Source organism: Aedes albopictus, chromosome 2 (assembly GCF_035046485.1).
Source record: "Aedes albopictus strain Foshan chromosome 2, AalbF5, whole genome shotgun sequence".
Lineage (NCBI taxonomy): Eukaryota > Metazoa > Arthropoda > Insecta > Diptera > Culicidae > Aedes > Aedes albopictus.
Genome location: NC_085137.1, coordinates 415,860,066 through 415,884,129, shown reverse-complemented (window position 1 = coordinate 415,884,129; position 24,064 = coordinate 415,860,066). Strand labels below are relative to the sequence as shown.

Here is a 24,064-nt window from a genome sequence, read left to right as displayed (position 1 = left end):
TAAATCGAAACCCTGAAAACGATGGACGTAATATTTGAATCTTCCCCAACCGAATTTTGCTAATACAATAGTCCATTTTACGAGCCGATTTTATGAATGAATAGGATACTGCAAGACACGCTGCAAGATGACGTCACGAAGCCATGCACTGGCAGTTCAGCGAGCTTGTTTACAAGGACTTAGTCTCTGGCGGAGATCCGGCAAAACTGTTTTTCGATTCAATTTCAGTAAAACGGTAGTTAGACCACAGACAAACAGACGTAACACTCTGATACAGTGAAGAGAATTGTCAGATAAAAGAGGCACAAAACAAGCAACAAAGAAGGTGCGACGATTAGTCTTTATCCCTACTGGTAACAGATACTGACATGATCTCGAATTTTTTTTGTTACAGACAAAACGGAAGCTGAATTTGTTGCGTACTTTTCAACTCGTGAATAATCAATTATTACTAACCCAAAGTCGAAACTGTTTGATGATAGAGCTTCACCAGAGTTGCAGTGTTTATCGAATCGAAGTTACCGTTCGAAAATCGCAATGCAAGGCTTAAAAATTTCTAAACTCGTGGTGTACGATGTTGATCCCATTATTTTCAAGTTGGGACAAACTTATGTCGCATGGGTTGTTTTGTCGCAACAAATACAGGTTGCGACATTGTCATTATTGTTGCGCGATGGTTGAATTTTGATTCACTGCTCTGATATTTTGCATCGTACACCGATTTAACGGTCTATTTGAAAATTTGATAGTTGGCCAACTGACCACCCGTGGCGCTCGCATCGCTTTTGCTCGAGTTTGACGTTTGCCCACTACCGCCACCTAGTTTACAAATAGTATATTCTTATTGGCGAACAACGGACCAGATGTTCGCCATCCGCCAGGTGTTGCAGAAATGCCGCGAATACAACGTGCCCACACATCACTTGTTCATCGATTTCAAATCGGCGTATGATACAATCGATCGAGAACAGCTATGGCAGATTATGCACGAATACGGATTCCCAGATAAACTGATACGGTTGATCAAGGCGACGATGGATCGAGTGATGTGCGTAGTTCGAGTATCAGGGACACTCTCGAGTCCCTTCGAATCTCGCAGAGGGTTACGGCAAGGTGATGGTCTTTCGTGCTTGCTGTTCAACATTGCTTTGGAGGGTGTAATAAGAAGAGCGGGGATAAACACGAGTGGGACGATTTTCACGAAGTCCGTTCAGCTGCTTGGTTTCGCCGATGATATTGATATTATTGCTCGTAAATTTGAGACGATGGCGGAAACGTACATCCGACTAAAGAGTGAAGCCAGGCGAATCGGATTAGTTATTAATGTGTCGAAGACAAAGTACATGATGGCAAAGGGCTCCAGGGAGGAATCACCGCGCCCGCCACCCCGAATTCATATCGACGGTGATGAAATCGAGGCGGTTGAAGAATTCGTGTACTTGGGCTCACTGGTGACCGCCGACAACGACACCAGCAGAGAAATTCAGAGGCGCATTGTGGCAGGAAATCGTGCTTACTTTGGACTCCGCAGAACTCTACGATCGAACAAAGTTCGCCGTAACACGAAGTTAACCATCTACAAAACGCTGATTAGACCGGTCGTCCTCTATGGGCACGAAACATGGACCCTACGTGCAGAGGACCAACGCGCCCTTGGAGTTTTCGAACGGAAGGTGTTGCGTACCATCTACGGCGGAGTGCAGATGGAAGACGGGACTTGGAGAAGGCGAATGAACCACGAGCTGCATCAGCTGCTAAGAGAACCAACCATCGTCCATACCGCGAAAATCGGGAGGCTACGGTGGGCGGGTCACGTCATCAGGATGTCGGATAGCAACCCGACTAAAATGGTTCTCGAGAGTCATCCGACCGGTACAAGAAGACGTTGAGCGCAGCGAGCTAGGTGGGTCGACCAAGTGGAGGACGATCTGCGGACCCTACGCAGAGTGCGGAACTGGAGACAAACAGCCATGGACCGAGTGGAATGGAGGCGGCTACTATGTACAGCAGAGGCCACCCCGGCCTTAGCCTGACCGGTAAGGTAAGTAATATTCTTCCTTCTTATTAAATAGGCTATTCTTTCGAGTTATCTTTTCGAAACAATTGGTGGCACAATCAATCTGATAAAGTTTTCATCAGGCATTTTCCCAGGGGGTAGGAAACTCGGCACACTTGATTTTGTGCCAAACGTGCCGGTGATGTGCCGGCGTGCTGGCAGTTATGCTGTCAGTTGGTTCAGGACATTTTATGTATCTGGCAACCTTTCTCTTGTTTTGATTTCGCTTTGATGTGTTCCTGATTCTTCGTAATCATAACCAAAAAAATCGCTCATTCGGAAGCGGTCTGTGAAGTTTATTTTGAGAAAATATTGCAAAACTGAGAAATTTGCAGTCGATGGCCAAATCTATCCTAGAACGCACTAGAACAGAACCTTGACTAGAACGCCAAACTTTAGATCCTCATTGCTTGTCTTCACCCTAATCATGCATTCCATCCAAAATTCTTCGCAAAACTCCATCGCAGATCTGTTATTTCAAAGGATGATTAGGGTGAAGACAAGCAATGAGGATCTAAAGTTTGGCGTTCTAGTCAAGGTTCTGTTCTAGTGCGTTCTAGGATAGATTTGGCCATCGACTGCAAATTTCTCAGTTCTGCAATATTTTCTCAAAATAAACTTCACAGACCGTTTCCGAATCAGTGATTTTTTTGGTTATGATTACGAAGAATCAGGAACACATCAAAGCGAAATCAAAACAAGAGAAAGGTTGCCAGATACATAAAATGTCCTGAACCAACTGACAGCATAACTGCCAGCACGCCGGCACACTTCGGCACATCACCGGCACGTTTGGCACAAAATCAAGTGTGCCGAGTTTCCCACCCCCTGGGATTTGCAACTTCGTTTTTCAGGTTACAAAACATTCGATGTCTTCGGAATGCATTTGAAACGGTCTGAACCCCCGTCATGCTTGAAATTCAGTATGAAATTAGAGAATATGCTCGAGAATATGAGAGTTAGACCTGGAATCCTGCCTGGAATTAGATTGCAACTGCAACAGCAGGAACAGTTGCATTTTTTAATCATTGTTGATACAAGTTGTCTTCATTATTTTGTTATTTTGGAGAAGAACTCCAGCAAAAAAAAACACACACACACAAAAGTGTTGCCAGTTCGATGACAGCTAGCTCTATTAATGTGCCGGTGAGTGTGCCGAAATATAGACACTATAGATTCCATAGACTCGCGGAGACATGGTTGAGCAATACGATTTTAGTGTGTTTTACCATGAATTTAGAGTGTACCGAGCGAATATGACGTCACGCAATCCGTTGTCGCTATTGAAATCGTGACGTCATGCTCGTTTGGCTACACGAACTGACAGTTCGTTTGGCTACAGTTGTCTTCGCCACCGCGAGTCTATGGAATCTATAGTGTCTATATGCCGAAAGTGTGCCGGGCACTTTGTGCCGAGTTTCCCACCCCCTGACCTAGTTTGTTTTTTAATACCTGAGATTCTCATTCGAAAGAATTTGCAATTTACATACATTGAATTGACCAATTCCCTTTTGAGTTAGTGGATGGAGTGAATAGGAAAACCTTACACATAAAGCTAAATAATGCTTATATCATTTTTGGAATTCAGAAATTTTATCATAAAATCGTCATATGATGGAGTGGTTATGATACAGAATGATCACATTTTGTGACACATTTTCCGGCAATTAGACCTACAAAAACTACAAATAACGACAACAAGGAGCTTGTATTGAATGGGGATTAGCATGAATAGCAAGAACGACCCAAGGAATTAAACTCGGCCAAGGATTTGGCTAGTTTGGTACTGAGTGAGCGTAACGAGTGTAGGGATATTTTTGATCGCCAAGTGCAGATTGATGCACTTGCAGCTGTTGAAACAACATCATTTGTTGCTCCGCCATCAATAAGTGAATTATTTTATCGGCATTTTCAATTCGATTTGTGGTAGTGGCCATCGCAAACCTAAAATTATAGAAAAAGCTTTTATTTAATTCAAACACAGACACTTGAGAAACACAAAGTGAAATTTTTTGACATTTTGCATCAGTTGAACTGAAATTTTTGGCTACTCTGATGAGATCTGATGCTGCAAGGGCTGTCGGCAAGAATTGTCAAAATCGAATCACCCCTCATCATAGCGTAAAAAGCTGGATATGGAGAAAAATATTTTTTTATATTGTTACGATACTTAACCACCCGTATAGTATATTGTAAATATCTTATTTACAATTTACTGTATTGTGTCTACATTACATTTTATTGTTTTTGTATTTTTATTTTTACAGTGGTGTCTATTGCAAAAATATTGTTTTAAATAGTACTGTTACAATACAACGTTCGGTTTTTCTACTGTATTTTTTATTCGGACGTGCACTGACAGTTTAGCGAGCTTGTTTACATGGACTTAGTCTCTGGCGCAGATCCGGCAAAACTGTTTTTTTGAAACAATTTCAGTAAAACGGTAATTAGACGATTGATTTTGTACTAGTAGAGTTGAATATAATCGATATTTCCGTATCATAATGGTTTCGGGACGGAAAACGTAAATTTAATTTTCGCGGTTCGTTAAAAATTCTAACACCTTGTAAACAAGCTCGCTAAACTGTCAGACAAAGTGAGGTTAGATCAAGTGCTTGCAGTACCCTACACGCTAAGGTCAGTTTACCTATTTTTCTAAAATATGGGTAAATTTTACTCAAATATGCGTAAACTTTACGCAAATATTAGTAAATAAAACTCATATTTTGGAAAAGTGCACATTCGCATTTATGGGTAATATTTACCCATATTTGGGTTACAATTACTCATATTTAGGTACACACTACCCATATTTGAGTCTTGTTTACCTATATTTGAGTATCATTTACGCATATTTGCGGTTGTGCACTTTTCGGAAAAAAGGTAAACTGTCAGTTAAAAGCCCTATTGGCGAATTACTCCGGAATTGTTGCGCTATGCTGTCAGTTCTAATATTGGGCACTCCCAATTTTCCACCCCTGCAACTTGTAAACATCGTCTCAGGTGCCGGCCAGAGTGGACGCGTCACGCGGCGCGGCGCGGTGCAGTGCGGCATTTGAAAGGTCGCGCGTCGACGCGCGGCAGAACTCCGTTCATTGGAATACAAGGAAAACAATCATAACATGCCAGAGTGCGCGCGGAACGATGCGAAGCGGAAAGCGTTTAGCCGCGCGACGCACGACAAAACAGTGCATGCACTATTTTTGATGCGGAAGTCACGCGGTTCGCGCGGAGAATTTTGTATTTTTGTGTGGATTTCGTCCGTTTTTACCAAACCATGACGTTAATTTTACGAATTTGTTTTTCAAATGTATTCAAATGTGAATATAAAAAATATTAACATGAAAAATACCACATGTTTATTATACGGTGGCGTCTCGTAACCTCACTTTTCACCTATTATGCGAAACAAAATCAGTAATTTCTTCAAATTTATGACTAAAGACTTAACGGAAATAATCGAAATCTCTGTCATTCTACACCCATCACAAGCAGAGCTTTCACATTAGCCCTACCCTGGAGCCTCGTAGCCGTGCGGTTAGGGTCACCAAGCTTATAATCGCACCATGCTATGGGGTGAGGGTTCGATTCCCGCTTCCGGGCGTTGAAACTTTTCGTGAGAATAGTTTCTTCCCCGTTTCCACTGGTGCATGCTCCGTTGTCCGTTGTCTAATGTTAAGTTTAAAACAGTCTGTACAGCCGAAAGCTGAAGACGTTGTCCGTGTCTTTTTTTTTACCCATGTTTCATGCATAAAAAGGGTTGATACCCTCTCGTTTATTTTACTATCTCAAAGTATTCTGCTAGGGTGTAAGCTTAAAAAATAGTTTCAAAATAAAAATACACTATTTTTGAGTTAACAAACTTGTTCCATTGCCTTGCTGTTGAAAAATAAACCAAGGGGCGCCATTTTTTACGTATACAACCCTGTGGTAACTCTGACTACAAGCTCACTTGTTCATAAAATTTCAAAATTTGTACCTGTAGCACAGACAAACAGACATACTACTTAGAAGAAAATTGCTTCAAAAACATCGTTTGGCATCTCACTAGCACCCTCTATAATGCTCAATCCGAAGTAATCATTTGCAGGTGTGGTTTCCCCCGGTTCGATGTAACAATTTTGCAGGTGACGACTCCCTCGTGGCGTCATCCATTCATAAAACATGAATGAAGGTTCATGATTGAGTCATTTGATGTAAACATTGATCGGCGTCGCGTTCATTTCTGTGTAAAATTGAGGCACAGCAGCGCCACCATGACACATGCGAGCACAGTCCGAACCACACTATATTTTCAAAATGACCGTTAAATCGTGCGATGATTTCGATTTGAGTAGTATGTCTGTTTGTCTGTGCCTGTAGGACGGGTAGATTTGAGGTTAGGGAATGGCCATTGTCCCAAATGTATATATCTTCTGAATCATCTGAGGTAAATAGCATTTGAGGGTAAATTTAGATAAATGATTTATTTTTAATTTTAGGTTGAGCACAATAATCACATATCTCTTGGAAATTTTTCATCAGATAACATGTACTCAAGTGCAAAGGTGACGGAAATTATGAAAACTTTTCAGTTTACTTTACGAACAGACGCGTTGCACCGCGTTCACTCTGGCTATCAAGCCGCGTTGGAAACCGCGTCAAAAACGCGCCGCACCGCGTCGCGCCGCGTGACGCGTCCACTCTGGCCGCAGCCTCACGCACTGACAGCGTGACAGCTCTGTCAGGCGTTGCGCAAACGACGTCAACACGCGACCGACGGCGAGCAATCTTTCCTTCTTCAATCCAAATCTGAAACCCGCGACGTGTAGTTGTACGACGGAGGAAAGGTGCGCGAGTGCGATTCGGCTGAATTTTACAGGAAGTGAAAAGTGATTATTATGCGATAAAGTCGGAGGAAAAGTGGTGGATTTTAGTGGGAAACTATAACAAGAGACATTCTGCAGTAGATTCAGTCCCGGCTTCATTCAGGTGAGCAAGGAATTCCGGTCCGAATGCAGGGCCATGAGTCACGGCACTTTAGGGTTAAGTGTATGGATGTGTTGAATTTTCGCAATTTTTCCGTCTGCTGCTGATGCGGCACCAAACTCGAGCATCCCGGTTTATTTCGGCGAAAGCAGAATAAATTATTCAGAGGTTTGTGCTCACCCATTTGGTGATAAGGCCACTGTTTTCCTTGTATGTATTCTTATTATAATAATTATTGATAAGCAAGTACCTAGCTTGTGTTATCTGAAAATGATGCAATATTGGGTAGTTCGATTGAAACGAAACACCTCTGAAAAGAGCTTTCACCCGGTGATACACTGGTCTGATTTGGTCTTCCTGCTCGTAGGTGGTAAAGACACTGTATGCATATAGTGTCTTTAGTAGGTGGTAACGACGAGATGTGTGCGGCAGGAACATTCATATCAAAACACCAACACAATCGCAGTATTATGTAAGCCGATCAGTCTTTATTTATAGCCGTAAATAGGTCTTGAGCATTCTTATCACGTCTCATTTCCACGTCGTATTTTTGTTTAAATACAAGTAGACTTCTGTATCTACTACACTGTATCATTATAGGGTCGGTTGTTTTTGTTTTAGCGTCGTATTATGCTAAGTTTATGGATATGTTCACCTATGTTTTGGTTACTAACTCCACACTTTCGGTACTTATCTCAACCTAGTTCTCTAGCATAGTACAGAGCAGATAAAAAAAAACGCCGGGAAACTCTGCGAAGAGTCATGTGTCGGGTCGTGACGTAGTTATGCACATTCCTCTATTCACTACAACGTGCGTGGGAAGCTATTTACTCTCTATGCATATTTATGTTCTCCCGGTAGCCGGATGACGTAAAGACTGTACCGCGCGTGTCTGGCTAGTAGTGAGCGGCTACGTTTTTTGTGTCAGTGTCTTCTAATGCATTACAAACCGTACCAGACTGGGTGGTTGCAATAAGTATGTAATACAACGAGCGACCACGACCGTGGCAGTGAAAAATACATCTTGAGTGGTTCAGTACATGCTTTGCCAAGTGTTTATAAGGTTGTTTTAACACAGCGTTTCTCATACTATGGATTTGAGCGATAATGCTACAAGTGTCAATCTTAACTTATTTTAAATTATTTTGTTAGCCATTTGCTGGGATATTGTCACCTTCGGAACTTAGACCGCTTATCGACAGCAGCTTTAATTTCATATGTTTACATTGAACAAGCTGTGTGGTTGCGCCAACAGATTCTTCTTCACAGCTTCTAGCTGAAAGAGTGGTCTTTAAACGGCTACGAAGCGCTGCTGTTTTGTGTTTTGGCAACATTACAAAACGTTGTATAAAAGCAGCTGTTGTAGTGGCTGGGACTCTTACTCGATTTGCACATCTTCCGGCAAATCTTCCGGCATTGAATTAAAGTGCAATAAAAGCAACCGATATAATTTCATAGCACAGACATGGATAGCTGTAAAGAATTTGTGTAGTAGCTATATATCCCGCTTAAAGATTGTTTTGACAATAATGTTTACATCCGACAAGCCGTGTTGGTTAACCAACAGTTTCTTTATTACAGCTTCTAGCCGTAATGAAATCGCATAACGGCCTTTAAAGCGCTGCTGGTTTGGGGATTTGTCAGTATAACGAATTGTACTGTATAGGATAACCAATATAATTTGGACCCCCATATATTTTGGACCCCCTGTGTCCTATTATCACAACTTACACAGGTTTAATGATGAGATGACGGGAATTTTTAGAATCATTCGCTAAATAAGATCGCTCTGCACGGGCAGCAATCATTCCCACACTGGAAATATCCTTATGTGCCTTGAAATTATTTTTTGCCAATCTCGTCATCCGTGCGAGTTTTGCATCATGTTTACAAAAAGAGATTGCGGTGCTGAGGAAACTTGCAGGTGTAAACAAAAACGTTCATCATTCTAGCGCATTAAATTCGCAAGGTTCGTCTAATCAGCCTTTGTCAATCAAGTATTAGGATGTGATCCAGCATATTCAAGCGGCAAATTCTTCCAAAATAGTTTCAAACGAGTTTAAACACCGGGTGTCCAAAATGTATACTGGAGAGGGTCCAAAATATATTGGGGTGTCCAAAACAGTGAAAACTAATGCTTCAAAAATCAGTTATTTTCATCAAATTTTCAGTCAGAAATGACGTTGTGGATATTTTTAACGGACAGTGGAGGCTTTTACGAACATACTAACATCATCATTATGTGTAAATACCCTCTGAATCTGTTTGATTTTGAATTAAATTCAAACCAATGTCCTCTAGGGGTCCAAAATTCAACCGTTACCCTAGTAGCAGCTGTTTTGTTAGTGGGGACTCTTATTCGATGTGTTCAAGTTTTCACATCTTCCGGGAAATCTCCCGGAGTTGGAATTGAGTGGAGTAAAGGCAGTCCCAGTGACAAGCAATGGATTTCTGAAAACCGAGTTTGGTAGCTGTATGGTGCTTGCTTTGCAGTCGTGTATTAGCTTATGATTTATATTTGACTAGCTTTCCTTTTATTCAGCGTTGGCTGCTTTTACTCGATGGTTACACAACAGAAAGCAAATGACTGAAGCTTATAGCGCTGAAAATGTTAGTTGGGTATTGCGTTTGACGTTTCACAAGCTTTTGCAGCAAGATGAAGTTGGGTAAGGTTTCTTGTGGCGCAATTATGAAGCCTTGTCTGGAGTAAAACAAAACGGGCTATTTTCTATGTTATTTATATATAGCAGTGTGGCAGCGAGGACATCATCGGGACCAGTGGATACGGAGATCGGGAGTTCCGATTCCAAGTAGCGGCAAGTACTTTAATTATTCAAATTTAAAAGTGATAATTCTAGTTCCACATGTATTGCGTCACGGTATCCATTACCTAATTATATTTAATCGTTTAATTTGGGGATGCCGTAAAACTATTACTTAACAACTGCGAAAAGGCTGAAAAAGCGCCTTCTCAAGATGTTATTCAGTTAGTGGTTACATAGGAGCCGAGAAAAGAGCTATGACTAGGTGGCATAGAAGCTGATTGCACAGCATGTACAAGTGGATTAAGTTCGCCAGATTCATTGGTATAGGGCTTGCATAGAAGCTTCCGTCCATATGTACAACACAGTAACTCAGCATCAAGCCGTATTGAGGACGCTTTGTTGACGTTTACATTCACAATAAATGATAGTTGGGATGTAAGCTGCGAGCTTTTCCTTTTGAGGCCGAGAGGCTAGCCTTTATGGTGAGATTTACTAACCTCGTGCGAACCGGAGGCTTTCTCAGATTGCTCTTGGGTCGGCCTTCCAGGAAGCGGCAGTCGGTTAATCTGTAATCTTCCTTAGTTGGATTTCGCCAAATAGGTAGTTGAGGGTGTATTTGGACTTCTTCAACTTTTCCATCGACGCACCCTCTACTGTGAAGATCTATTCGATATGAATGTCATTCAGAATGGATCGTTTCAAAATACGCCAATTAGTTGTTAGAATGTCATTTTGGCTTTCTATGAGAGCCTTTATTCGGTCGTCGTCATAGCTGGAACTTTGTGGGAAGAATGTTCGGATCATCTCTGGACGTGGAATCGCCACTTCGTCCATTGCAATAAACTCTGCACCTTCCCAGGGTTTCATGGATGGGGATATTCTCTTTAACTACTCAGCAGTCTCTTGATCCTTACAGACCATGTAACCGGATTTGTAGATGAAGTTATTGAATTTGGGTTTTATTTGCTCGATGCGGTGTTGAACTACTCTGAGCAGGAGTGCTTCTTGTAGAAGGTCTGGCTGGGCCCACCGTCCTGCTGGGTAGTGAGTTGGACGGTGGGAAAGTCTTTGGGTATTTTCCCGACCTTCACGCTTTTGGCCATAGCACTGTAACTGATACCCCAACTAACATTTATTGTGAATGTAAACGTCAACAAAGCGTCCTCAATACGGCTTGATGCTGAGTTACTGTGTTGTACATATGGACGGAAGCTTCTATGCAAGCCCTATACCAATGAATCTGGCGAACTTAATCCACAAGTATATGCTGTGCGAGAAGCTTCTATGCCACGAAGTCATAGCTCTTTTCTCGGCTCCTATGTAACCACTAACTGAATATCATTTTGAGAAGGCGCTTTTTCAGCCTTTTCGCAGATGTTAAATAATAGTTATACGACATCCCCAAATAATCGATTAAATATAATTAGGTTATGGATACCGTGACGCATGTGGATACATGTGGAACTGGAATTATTACTTTTAAAATTGAATAATTAAAGTACTTGCCGCTACTTGGAATCGAACTTCCGATCTCCGTATCCACTGGTCCCGATGATGTCCTCGCAGCCACACTGCTATATACACTCCCGTTCAAAAGTTTGGGGTCACCCCCTCAAAACATGTCATATTTTTAGGCCCACATCTCCGCCAATTTGTGTCCGATTTCAAAACCCTAGGTTTCATTCAAAAGACGATAAGTCAAAGAAACTTTGAACATGATTTAAAAGAAACTTTTTCGAAAAAAATTGTATGTAAACTTAACCCAAAGTTGCCAAATTTTCTAAAAAAATGAATATAAACTTACGGCAGTGTCGCTGGAAGTTGGGTCGACCAAATTTCAAGCTGAGAGCGGTAATATGACCCATTTTCTATTAGCTTTCAACTGCTTTTTACAGAACTTAGCTAAAAAATCTAGAAAAAAAGTTATTAAGTAAATTAATCCTTGATGTCATCGACCAAAAGTTTGGGGTCACTTTCGTAAAACATGGAAAAGTGATTTGTTGATATATTTGTCATCTTTCATTCAATTTTAATTCTTCTTGGCTTATTTGAAACAAAATGAATTATACTTACTGCATAGACATTGAACCACACATATTTGTTGAAATTTACATATTAAAACTTAACGTAAAGTTGCCTCATTTTTTGAAGCGTGGTAAAATGTGCTAACTTTACATAACATTTTTCTATACAAAAATCGTTAAATACGTTAAGTTGAAGACATCAAACGTAAATTTAGTTAATTATCTTTGAAATGAGCCAAAAATAATTAAAATTGAACTATAGATGACGAAGATATCATCAAATCACTTTTCCATGTTTTACGAAAGTGACCCCAAACTTTTGGCCGATACATCATATTGAGGGGTGACCCCAAACTTTTGGTCGATGACATCAAGGATTAATTTACTTATTAACTTTTTTTCTAGATTTTTTAGCTAAGTTCTGTAAAAAGCAGTTGAAAGCTAATAGAAAATGGGTCATATTACCGCTCTCATCTTGAAATTTGGTCGACCCAACTTTCAGCGACACTGCCGTAAGTTTATATTCATTTTTTAGAAAATTTGGCAACTTTGGGTTAAGTTTACATACACAATTTTTTGAAAAAGTTTCTTTTAATCATGTTCAAAGTTTCTTTGACTTATTATCTTTTGAATGAAACCTAGGGTTTTGAAATCGGACGCAAATTGGCGGAGATATGGGCCTAAAAAAATGACATGTTTTTGAGGGGGTGACCCCAAACTTTTGAACGGGAGTGTATAAATAGCATAGAAAATAGCCCGTTTTGTTTTACTCCAGACAAGGCTTCATAATTGTCCACAAGAAACCTTACCCAATTTCATCTTGCTGCAAAAGCTTGTGAAACGTCAAACTCAATAATGGTTACATTGAACAAGCTGTGTGGTTGCGCCAACAGATTCTTCTTCACAGCTTCTAGCTGAAAAGGTGTTCTTTAAATGGCTACGAAGCGCTGCTGTTTTGTGTTTTGGTAACTTTACAAAACGCACTGTATAAAAGCAGCTGTTGTAGTGGGTGGGACTCTTACTCGATTTGCACATCTTCCGGCAAATCTTCCGGCATTGAATTAAAGTGCAATAAGAGCAACCCAAATAATTTCACAGCACAGAGATGGATAGCTGTAAAGAATTTGTGTAGTAGCTATACTGCCCCCACTCGCATAACAGTCCCATTTGCAAAAAGTAGGAATTGAGAAAACAGCATTTGAAGTTTGAAAACTTGTTTCCATATAAAACTTTGAAAAATCGCCAAACTTTGAAGAATATTTCGATCATCTCGAAACTTTCACAGATTGCTTTGCACATGAATATATAACTGTAAAAAATATTACAATCACTGCAAAGTTGTTCAGTTTTGTGTTACGTGACACAAAAATCCATGATGGGACTGTTATGCGGGTACTTTTGATATGGGACGCTCATGACTTGGTATTTTTTTCACATATTGACATAAAAATTCATAATTTTTATTATTGTTTTTGGAAGTACATCGAAAATGATGACTATTCATAACGTTAACTCAAAAGTGATGAAAAGTCAAATGGGACAGTAATGCGAGTGGGGGCAGTATATATCCCGCTCAAAGTTTGTTTTGACAATAATGTTTACATCCGACAAGCCGTGTTGGTAAACCAACATTTTCTTTATTATAGCTTCTAGCTGTAATGAAATCGCATAACGGCCTTTAAAGCGCTGCTGGTTTGGGAATTTGTCAGTATAACGAATTGTACTGTATAAAGCCTGTATCCGCAATCATCGGGACACAGAAGTACGACTGTAGCTCTGTAATGAATCAGTAAATTTGGCCAAATATCTGACTGAGAACTCTCTGCGGTATGTTCATTATTTGTGTCAAATTTCATAAAAATCGATACATTACTTTTAACTGTGGATGAAAAACAAACAGACGTGACTTAAAGCATTTGACTAGCTTCCCTTTTATTCAGCGTTTACTGCTTTTATTCGATGGTTACACAACAAAAAGCAAATGACTGAAGCTTATAGCGCTGAAATTGTTAGTTGGGACCAGCTGTTTCCCTCATGGGTGGGGTTTGTTGTCCAGACACGTTTTTCTGAGCCGCGCGGGTTGAGGACTGTTGAGCGCGCTCTCTCGGATCCAGATGGTGGTTCACCCTTTTTTGTTTGGGGTCCTCTGTAGCAGGTTAGTCTAGGTCGTTTCTCGAGCGTTTTGAGGAAGTGGGCTTGCTTTCCTTATTCAGGATTATGTATAGGGTCTCATTCCGGTCTTTTTCCTTCTCCCGAAGAATTCTAAGCTCCTTCCTCTGTTAGCGTGTGAGTGTGGGGATTTTCTTGCTTGGAGTACCCTTGGCTTCCGTAGAACCCATGTTATCTTCGGATCCTTTGCTGCTTGCTAAAGATTCTTGGGAGTTGATGACGATCCTTATACCATCATCTTCGTTATCTTCCATGTCCAGCAGGTTGGAGTCGGTCGATGATGGGTGTCGTAGATCTGGATCAGCTTTGTCGAAACATGTGCTGCACCGGGAGATAGACGTTGAGGGGCAGGATATTTCCATCTTCTCCTGCGAACTACTGAGTAGCTGATCTTCGGTAAGGCCAAGCTGACTCAGAGTATTCTCCAATTCGCTCTCACCCTACTGAGAGAGGCAGTCGTCACCTTGAAGGTTGTTTGAAGAATTTGTACTCATTTTTGGTCCCACGAATGTGATACCGAATTGCATAAAAATTTTAATTGTATTTTTTTAAATGATCAAAAACATTGTGCACTCAAAATTTTGGTTTCTTTAAAAATTAATAATTTGATTTCATACTGTGTTCCCTGTAATTGAAGTAATCAGATAGCCATACGATACTAACAATAATTTTGGTATTTTTACGACAACGCTCTGGTCAAATTTTCAGCTAAATCTACACTGAGGATACTGCAACTCCGAAAATCATACGAACCAACTATGATTTTTTGCCACAAGAATTTCTTGCGAAAATCATAGTTACGAACTATGATTTTGGATTCAAAGCGCCAACTATTATTGTCATACTGTTACTGTATAAATTTCATTACACTCACGTATGAAAATCATACCGATAACAAATAAAAACTGAAACTATGTCGTATGACTATTATACATATTTTTATGGAATATTTTGCACAAATTATTCATAACACATCTTATGATTTTCATACGATGCTTCTTATGATATTTTTCATACGACAAGTCTTATGAATTTCGCATGTCAAATCCGAGAACTATGAAATGATGAAAATATTAAAAATAACTGATTCATAAGATGTAAACTATGAAAAACATACGAACAGTAACCTCAGTGTAGAATATAAGTTTGAGATCATAACCGATGTACCTAAAATAATTGAATCCTTTTCTCTACTATTTTGCAGGAACTGAAGTCAGTTGGTGAAATTCGCAATCATGGTGGAGGATACTATCAAAGAAGAACAGGAGCAGTCGAAAAAAGCCGCCAAAAAGGCAGCAAAGGATGCCGCCAAGGCCGCTAAGGTATGTCACTAGCGCAATGCGCTCAATTATTTGTTCTCTCGACTTACCGTGTTTTTTGCTGATTGCAGAAAGCCGAACACAAGGCGGCCGCAGCCGCCGAAAAGGGCCAACAAGAAACGACCGGAGACGAGAGCAAGGACTACTCGGCCGACCTGTACGGAGTCACCAAGATGATTCAGAGCACGGCCAAACATGCCGATCGGGACTTCGTCATGGTGCACGATTTGTCTAGCTGCCCAAAGGACGCCCTGGTGTGGGTTCGGGGTCGAGTTCATACGTCGCGAGCCAAGGGCAAGCAGTGCTTCCTGGTCCTCCGCCAGCAGAGCAGTACCGTTCAGTGTGTGCTGGCGGTGAACGATAGCACCGTGTCGAAGCAGATGGTCAAATTTTCCGGAAGTATTCCCCGCGAAAGCATCATCGATCTGAAAGCGAAGGTCGTCCAGGTGGAAAGCAAAATCGAATCGTGTACCGAGCAGAACCTGGAGCTGCATGTGTTGGAGATTTTCCTGGTGTCGGCGGCGAAGGCGCAGCTTCCGCTGCAGATCGAAGATGCCGCGCGACCGGAAAAATCCGACGACCCGGAAGCGTTGAAAATTCGTGTCAATCAGGATACTCGGTTGGACAACCGCGTGTTGGATTTGAGAACGCCGGCCAATCAGGCCATTTTCCGACTGGAGGCTGGCGTGTGCAAACTGTTCCGTGACATTCTGACGAATAAGGGTTTCACGGAAATCCACACGCCGAAAATTATTTCCGCTGCCAGCGAGGGAGGAGCCAACGTGTTTACGGTCAGCTATTTCAAAGGTAAGATTGTTTTTAAGAGATGAGACGCCAAAATAGATTTTCTCATGCCTGGTATTTTTATCTCTACAGACTCAGCGTATTTGGCCCAATCCCCACAGCTGTACAAGCAGATGGCGATCGCTGCTGACTTCGACAAGGTGTTCACCGTGGGTGCCGTGTTCCGAGCCGAAGACTCCAACACGCACCGACATTTGACCGAATTTGTCGGGCTCGATCTGGAAATGGCCTTCAAGTATCACTACCACGAGGTGTTGGACACCATCGGCAATACGTTTACCGAAATTTTCAAAGGACTGCGCGATAAGTATGGAGTATAGAATTAGATTCACTTTGTTTGACCTAATTGTCTTCTTTTATGATTCAGCTATGCCCGAGAAATAACAGCAGTCGGTCAGCAGTACAACGTGGAACCGTTCAAGTTCTTGGAACCTCCGCTCAAGTTGGAATACGCCCAAGCGGTAACCATGCTGCGGGAAGCCGGTGTCACCATGGACGACGAAGAGGACCTTTCGACACCGAGCGAAAAGCTTCTGGGTCGACTGGTCAAGGCCAAGTACGATACCGATTTCTACATTCTGGACAAATTCCCGCTGGCGGTGCGACCGTTCTACACGATGCCCGATCCGAGCAATCCCAAATATTCCAACTCGTACGACATGTTCATGCGAGGCGAGGAGATCCTGTCCGGTGCGCAGCGTATCCACGATCCGGAATACCTGGTCGAACGCGCCAAACATCACGCAATCGGTAAGTTTCATTCAGTTTTCCAGAAATATTGTAAAATAATGATGATTCATTGGTATCTGGTATTCATATGGTGAACGATTAACTACGACACAACTCCTCTTCTCTTCCTCCAGACATCTCCAAAATCGCAGCCTACATCGAAGCGTTCCGTTTCGGTTGTCCGCCGCACGCCGGCGGTGGCATCGGTATGGAGCGAGTCGTTATGCTATACCTAGGACTGGACAACATCCGCAAAACTTCGATGTTCCCACGTGACCCGAAACGGCTTACGCCCTAGGCGTCTCGGATTATGATCGCAACAACACTATTATATCACACAGCAACACAGCACAGTTCCCAGTTTAACGTTTCATTTGTGTTACAAGTTTTTGTCCCATTCCCTCCGTGTTCTTTTCGATAAGATTCCAGCCTAATTTGTGACCCAGTTCGCCACGGGCATTGAGTGTCCTGTACGTTGGGTGTTAGTTCTTAGAGTATGCGCGTGCGCACATCATCTTTCAAACCCGGAAAGGCGACCAATCACGAGTGAGGGAATAATAAAAACCAATACGGTCTACGATAATCGTACTATAGGCGTTAGTTTCAAAAAGACTAGTTTACCCGGGAAACTACTATTACTTTGGAGACGATAACTAGCATAACGATACATAATAATCTAGAGCAAATCGGTACGAACTGAACGGATACTTAACCGGAACCTGAAATGCGAAGCTATTACAAAGTTTGAACGGAAATTGCGTGTGAGTGAGTAAGCTTGGTGGCAGAAAAGAGATTCAAATAAGCGCATTTTTGTCTTTGGTAAATATGAACTTGTATCAATAAGGGCGTAAAATAAAGCAAAACGTCTACTTTGAATGTGATGTTTTACTTGTTTCTTTGAAAGAAAAATCTCCATAGACAAGCATGAGATTTAATTCGAAATATCGATGATGCCTGATTTTCCGAAGCAAAATATTATCGACTTCTTTTGTGGCCCTTTATCGCTGCGCTTCGATGTCCTACTGGGTTTCTGTCTAATACTTGTTTGTAGACTTCACCTCGCCCCTGCATATACAGATCGAGGTTACTCGATTACTTATTCCATAGAAATATGCGGAGTTACTTGCTCTTGATGAGAAAGATATTCGGGCTCGGTTCTGTAACACTAGCCCGAATGGTAGCATAATAAGGTATTTTGGGAAAAACTGATTCACAATTTCATCAGAGATTTTTCCTTCTTTAAGTTATCGGCTATTCTTTCAAGATTTATTGACGCAAATCGTATTAGCACCATTATTAGCGCCATAATCAATTTACAAATCCGGCAGAGGTTTTTCCTTCTTTCTCTGTTCTTCCGTATTCTATTATTACCAAGATACTAATAGATGAATTTCGATTCGGGCTAACGGTGTATTCGGGCTAGTGACATTCGGGCTACTGTTATAGAACCTGGGGCTCATAGAGTCAAAATGGAGAGAGGGAAATAATTACCGGTCATACTAGGGCCTGAGTGACCTCTGCTGTACATAGTAGTCGTCTCAATTCTACTCGATCCATGGCTGTGTGTCTCCAGTTTCGCACTCTGCGAAGGGTCCGCAGATCGTCCTCCACTTGATCGATCCACCTAGCTCGCTGCGCACCAGGTCTTCTTGTAACCGGTCAGATGACTCTCGAGAACCATTTTAGTCGGGTTGCTATGCGACATCCTGATGACGTGACCCGCCCAGTATCGTATCAGTTTATCCGAAAATCCTTATTCGTGCATAATCTGCCATAGCCTGGTCTCGATCGATTGCATTATATGTACTCTTCTCTCTCTCATTCAGTCCCGGGCGCCCACGGTGGTGCAGAGGGCCGAATTGGGTTTTTAAATTTCGAAAAATGTACTGATTCTTTGATTTTATATGGAAGAGCACCTTTTTCTGAGCCACTATGATTTTTTTCAGATTTTTGGAACTTAATTTTGGTACCTATCAGTTTCAAAGAGATTTTCTGAAATCACCTTTTGACAGCTGGGCAACTGTTTGACAGCTCCGCCCAGTACAAAATGCGACGAGGGGTGATTCGACAAATCGCTCCCATACAAACTTCAAACTAATTTTAAAATAGGTTCCCGGTCACCAAAATTCGTGAAAATTTAGATTTCGGCTCAGTTTGGCATACAGATTCAGAATATGGAATTATCTCAACACCGCTAAAGAAGCCAATAGAAAGATTTCCATCCTAGGCGATTGCCAGCCATCGCATTGACCTGTGGCCAGGTAAAATTTCTGTCGACTTGCTTGATATCGTTATTGAGGCTGCGCCGCCATGAGCCTATGGGTCTGCCTCTGTTGCGATGTCCTGCTGGGTTCTAGTCTAATGCTTGTTTGCAGATGTTGTTTCCGCCCCTGCGTAGAGTGTGGCCGACCCATCTCCACTTTCGCTCCCGAATTTCTGTCGCTATCGGCTTTTGATGACATCGACGATAGAGCTCCACGTTGGAGATCCAATTGTGAGGCCACCATGCACGAATTATATACCGCAGGAATCTATTGATGAAGATCTGCAGCCGTTAAGTGTTCTCCACTGATACACACCAGGTTTCACTGGCGTATAGCAGCACAGATTTCACGTTCGAGTTGAAAACTCGGATTTTGGTGTGTTGACTAATCTAATTGTTTTTCCATACATTTCTTAAACTCGCAAAAGCAGCCCTCGCCTTCTTGATCCGTGCACCTATGTCGATTTTGGTGCCGCCATCGGCCGCCATTTGGCTACCAAGATATTGGAACAACAATTTCAACATTCTCCACTGATTGCCCAGCTACCGTAAAGCTGGAAGGGTTGACCGTATTTATTTCCAACGATTTGGTCTTGTTGACGTTGATGGTAAGACCTGCCGCTGAGGAGCGATTGGCAGGATCATCGAGCTTGCTCTGCATATCAGAGCGCCGCACGGTGTCAAAATTTTGATTATTATCGAACTTTCATGTACCTCGGATTTTTCTTCATAGAATGTTAGAATTCCGGCTATAATGTATAAATGCAAAATTTGAAAATATTCTATCGGGGAAAATTTGAGTTAGATGAGTTTTTGGCTATTTTCCATACTAAAAATCATTAATTACTATTTTAGCCCAAAAAACGTCCCATACAAAATGTATGGAAAAATTTTCGCCGATGAAATATTTTCTAGTTTTCCGATTATGAATACATAGTCCAAATACTAATTATTTTCGAAGAAAAATCCGAGGTACATGAATGTACGATATACCGCATTTAGTTCACTACTGGACTGCGAACTGCGACATTAGGGTGCGGCGGGGCAAGATGGGTCACCTAAGGATGGATCGCCATAACTTTGTAAATACAAATCATATTGGTTTGTATTCGTTCGCTTCTCTTTAATACACTAGTTAGCTATGCTAAAAGTCGATAAAAAGTTCAATAAATACAAAATATGATGTTAAACAAGCAGTTTTAAAAAGTGATCGATTTTGCGCCGTGAAAAAAGTGCGGGCAAGATGGGTCACCTTTTAAGTAATTAACATTTTCTCAACGAAAAACGTCAAAATATAAGATTTGTTCCGCATTCATATATGCTCCATATCCATACTGAGTAAACAAGAGCTACTAGTAAACATTTTATAAATTTATTTGGAGTATAAAAATCTTTACGATATGAGTGGTCCTAAGGCGACTTGAAAATCGATGTTTTCACTAAAAAATTATCATAATTATATGTTATAATTTTAATTGTTCATTCCGCTTGATTGAAGTCATTTATGAGATAATAATGTAATAAAAAATAAATAACTTTTGAATGCTCCAAAAATACGTTCAAAATTGAAGGTGACCCATCTTGCCCCGCGGTCGTTTATATGGAGATTATATGGAATGTATCGCATAAGAAAAGTGACTAAAAACCATTTTATTTTTTATTTCCAATGAGAGTGAATATTTTTTTCAATCAATGCCCCAAACTTTTGTATATTTATGCTGGTCATCTAGCAAAATTATTAACATCATCAAAACAAGAGTAATGCGCCCGAAAATGGCACTGACCCATCTTGCCCCGCGACCCATCTTGCCCCGCCCCACCCTATAAGTGCGAAAACGTAAATAAAAGTGCGCGATTGCATCAAATCAGGTTGATGTCTTCGGCGCACTATTTCTTCAATCTATGGAGAACAAGTGCTCTGAAGACACCGAGTTGATTTGATGCAATCGCGCACTTTTATTAGCGTTTTCGCACTCGTGAAAACTAGTGCGATAGTCCAGTGGTGAACTAAATGCGCTATAATAATCGAAATTTTGACACCGTGCGCCGTTGAGCTAGGAAAGCAACGTCATCAGCCAGTTCGAAGTCATTTAGGTGCTCCATGGTAATGGGCTGTCACAGCAATCCACGATTTGGTTCACGGTCAATCGCACCTACCAGAATCTCTTCGATTACGACGAGGAACAGTAGGGGTGATAGGATACACCCTTGCCTCACTCCAGCGACGACCCGGATGGGTTCGGACAAAACATCGTTGTGCAGTACTCTGCACGAAAATGCTCTGTACTGTGCTTCAATGAGGCCGATGATTTTCTCAGGGAGACCCTTGCGCTTAAGGGCTTCCCACATGTTTCCGTGATTGAGACGGTCGAAAGCTTTTTCGAAATTGATGAACACCAGGTAGACTCCTGGATTGATTTGCTCCAGGATGATACGGAGCGTGACAATATGGTCCACACGGAATCCTGCTTGCTGCCGTCGGAGAGTTGCGTCAATCTTCCAATCCTCTGCCTTGCATCCAGTCGGTCGGAAATGTCGCGATTTCCCATGTGTTACAGAATATTTGTTGCAGTAGTTGTGCGGATATTACGGGGTCATCTTTGAGCATCTCAGCTGATATGCGATCGACCCCTGGGGCCCAGTTCGATTTCATGCTACGGATGGCTGTTTCTATCTCCTGCACTGATGGAGCTTCAGTGTTGACACGGGTAATGCGTCGAACCCTTGGCGGATCATGCTGAGGTGTTGATGGCGTGACCGACACTTAAAAAGGTTTCCAAAGTGCTCGAACCAGCGTTTCAACTGGTCAGCCGGGTCGGTCAGTAACTGTAAAGACGTGTCTTTCACGGGCATCGTAGCGTTCATCTTGGTCCCACTAAGGCGACGTGAGACATCGTAGAGGAGACGGATGTCGCCGGTGTTTGGGGCTTTCTCGCCTTCGTCGACTAGAGTCCGCTCACGCTCTTTTGTCCCATCTACTGAGGAAAAATAAAGTTCGAATTTCATAGGAAACGACTATGAAATATAATTAGAAGAATTTATTATGCATTTCATACGACAGCACTATGAAAGAATCAGCCAGGAGAGTAGTATGAGCTCCGTATTATATTCGTATGGTTTTCATAAAGGCATCGTATGAAATCCATATATATCTATTATAATCTTTATTTTAAAATCGTATGAATCTTTTTATATTATAGTATGACTTTCATACCAATTAAGTATATTTTTTGTTTTATTTTAATATGATATTTATATGTTCTGGTTTCACGAGTGAAGCGAGGTGACACAGGTTGACTCTTACATCAAAGTGAAAAGTCTCTTTTCGGATGAGATGATTCGCAGTGTAAATTACATGGTAGTAATTTCAATCATGTCCTTTTCACGTTTGATATAAGAGTCAAGCTGTGTCACCTAACTCCACTAATGAAACCAGCCGAAGTAAATAAATGTAGGCATAATTTGTTTTCCAAATTGATTGCAGATAATTACTTTTATTATATTTGTCCACGGTAACCTTCGGGGCCGTCTACTGCTGATTGATTTAGCTCCTTTCCGGTATCGCAGAGTTGGGCAACTGCTTTTACGCGATCGTCCGCGAGATCCTCCGAGCTTCCAGTTCCGTCCGTGTCGTCATTGATAACTTGGTGTGCTGGATCGACAATGCTGGTTTCGGTAAGGGACCATTCATAAACCACGTAGACTTTTTGGGGGGAGGGGGGGTCTGGCCAAAGTCTACGCTTCATACAAATTTAAATTTTTTTGTATGGACGAAAGTCTACGAGGGGGGAGGGGGGGTCTGAGATGGCCAAAATTTGGTCTACGTGGTTTATGAACAGCCCCTAACAGTGTCCTCCGGTTTCTCGACTGCCTCGGCATCCAGTTGGCCGCAGGTCTTCCTCTGCGCCGATGTTGTTGTCTTCGGCGAGTGTTTCAGCGACCGGTTCCCGAATCGTATTCGTCACAATAATATGTTGGATAAATTCTATAAAGCATTCAAATTGAAAATTTAGTACATGATTACGTAAATGTCGCAATAAAACTTACGTTTTCTTTACGCCACTCCCAGATCACTTCGTACCGCCAGTCATCTTCCGCCTGAGACAACGCGTCAAAAATCTGCTCTTTTGACCATGTAATAAGAGCCGCTGTATTCACTCCACACTCTATTCCAAGTATTAAATGTGATAGTATAAAATGGAATACGTTTTTCTTATTATTTACCTTTGAAAATAGCAAGGGGAATGACACATCCTTTTCTAACCGGAATATCCGCATTTATCCGTTTCTAACCGTCGTTAACCGCCTCCAACTTCTGCTCACTTAGAAGCTCCCTTAGCAACGGTTAGCGACGGTTAGAAACGGATAAATGCGGATATTCCGGTTAGAAAAGGATATGTCATTCCCCTTGGAAAATAGCTAGAGCATCAGCCGGAATTTTCAGCTTCGCGAGCAACTGCTGTTCGAATGCCATCTTGTTTTATCTGAGCGAGAGTTGGGCGACGTTCATAAGAGAGACGTATGATTTTTTTCACACGAGAAGGGTTCGTATAAGTTTCATACGAGCGTCGTATGAAATTTCATCGCACGTCGTATGAATATTAAATCTTTATCGTATGATTTCCATAATAAGCTTATGGAAATCATACGCGTCGTATGAAATTGTTTTCTTCTAGCAAATTACCTTTTCATACGAAAGGCATTATGAAAATCATAATTTGAGTTTTCTCAGTGTACATGAGCGTTTCTCATCCTTGGGGCGTACAATTTAGTTTCAATGATACACTTTCATGCAACATTTGAATGAGTCACTTCAAGTGTTTCATACATTTTTTTAATGACTCGGTCGTTAAAAAAACTTTTCCACTCATCGTAGCACTCGGTAGTCTCCCACCCGGTCGCATTGCTTGTGCTTCACCCGTCAGAGCATTAGTGTCTCACTGGTGCGCGCTAGTCTCTCAATGGTT

The 24,064-nt window shown here is 41.6% G+C and overlaps 1 protein-coding gene across 1 annotated transcript; it reads left to right on the top strand.

Annotated features, from left to right (window-relative positions):
- The first annotated feature begins 6,806 nt into the window (after positions 1 to 6,806).
- LOC109426806 (aspartate--tRNA ligase, cytoplasmic) lies at positions 6,807 to 17,710 on the top strand. Its single transcript, XM_029869574.2, has 6 exons — positions 6,807 to 7,027; positions 15,187 to 15,304; positions 15,373 to 16,108; positions 16,178 to 16,412; positions 16,473 to 16,855; positions 16,969 to 17,710. The coding sequence occupies exons 2-6, from the start codon at positions 15,218 to 15,220 to the stop codon at positions 17,130 to 17,132; spliced, it is 1,605 nt and encodes a 534-aa protein (XP_029725434.2). The 5' UTR covers positions 6,807 to 7,027; positions 15,187 to 15,217; the 3' UTR covers positions 17,133 to 17,710.
- Positions 17,711 to 24,064: the final 6,354 nt, after the last annotated feature.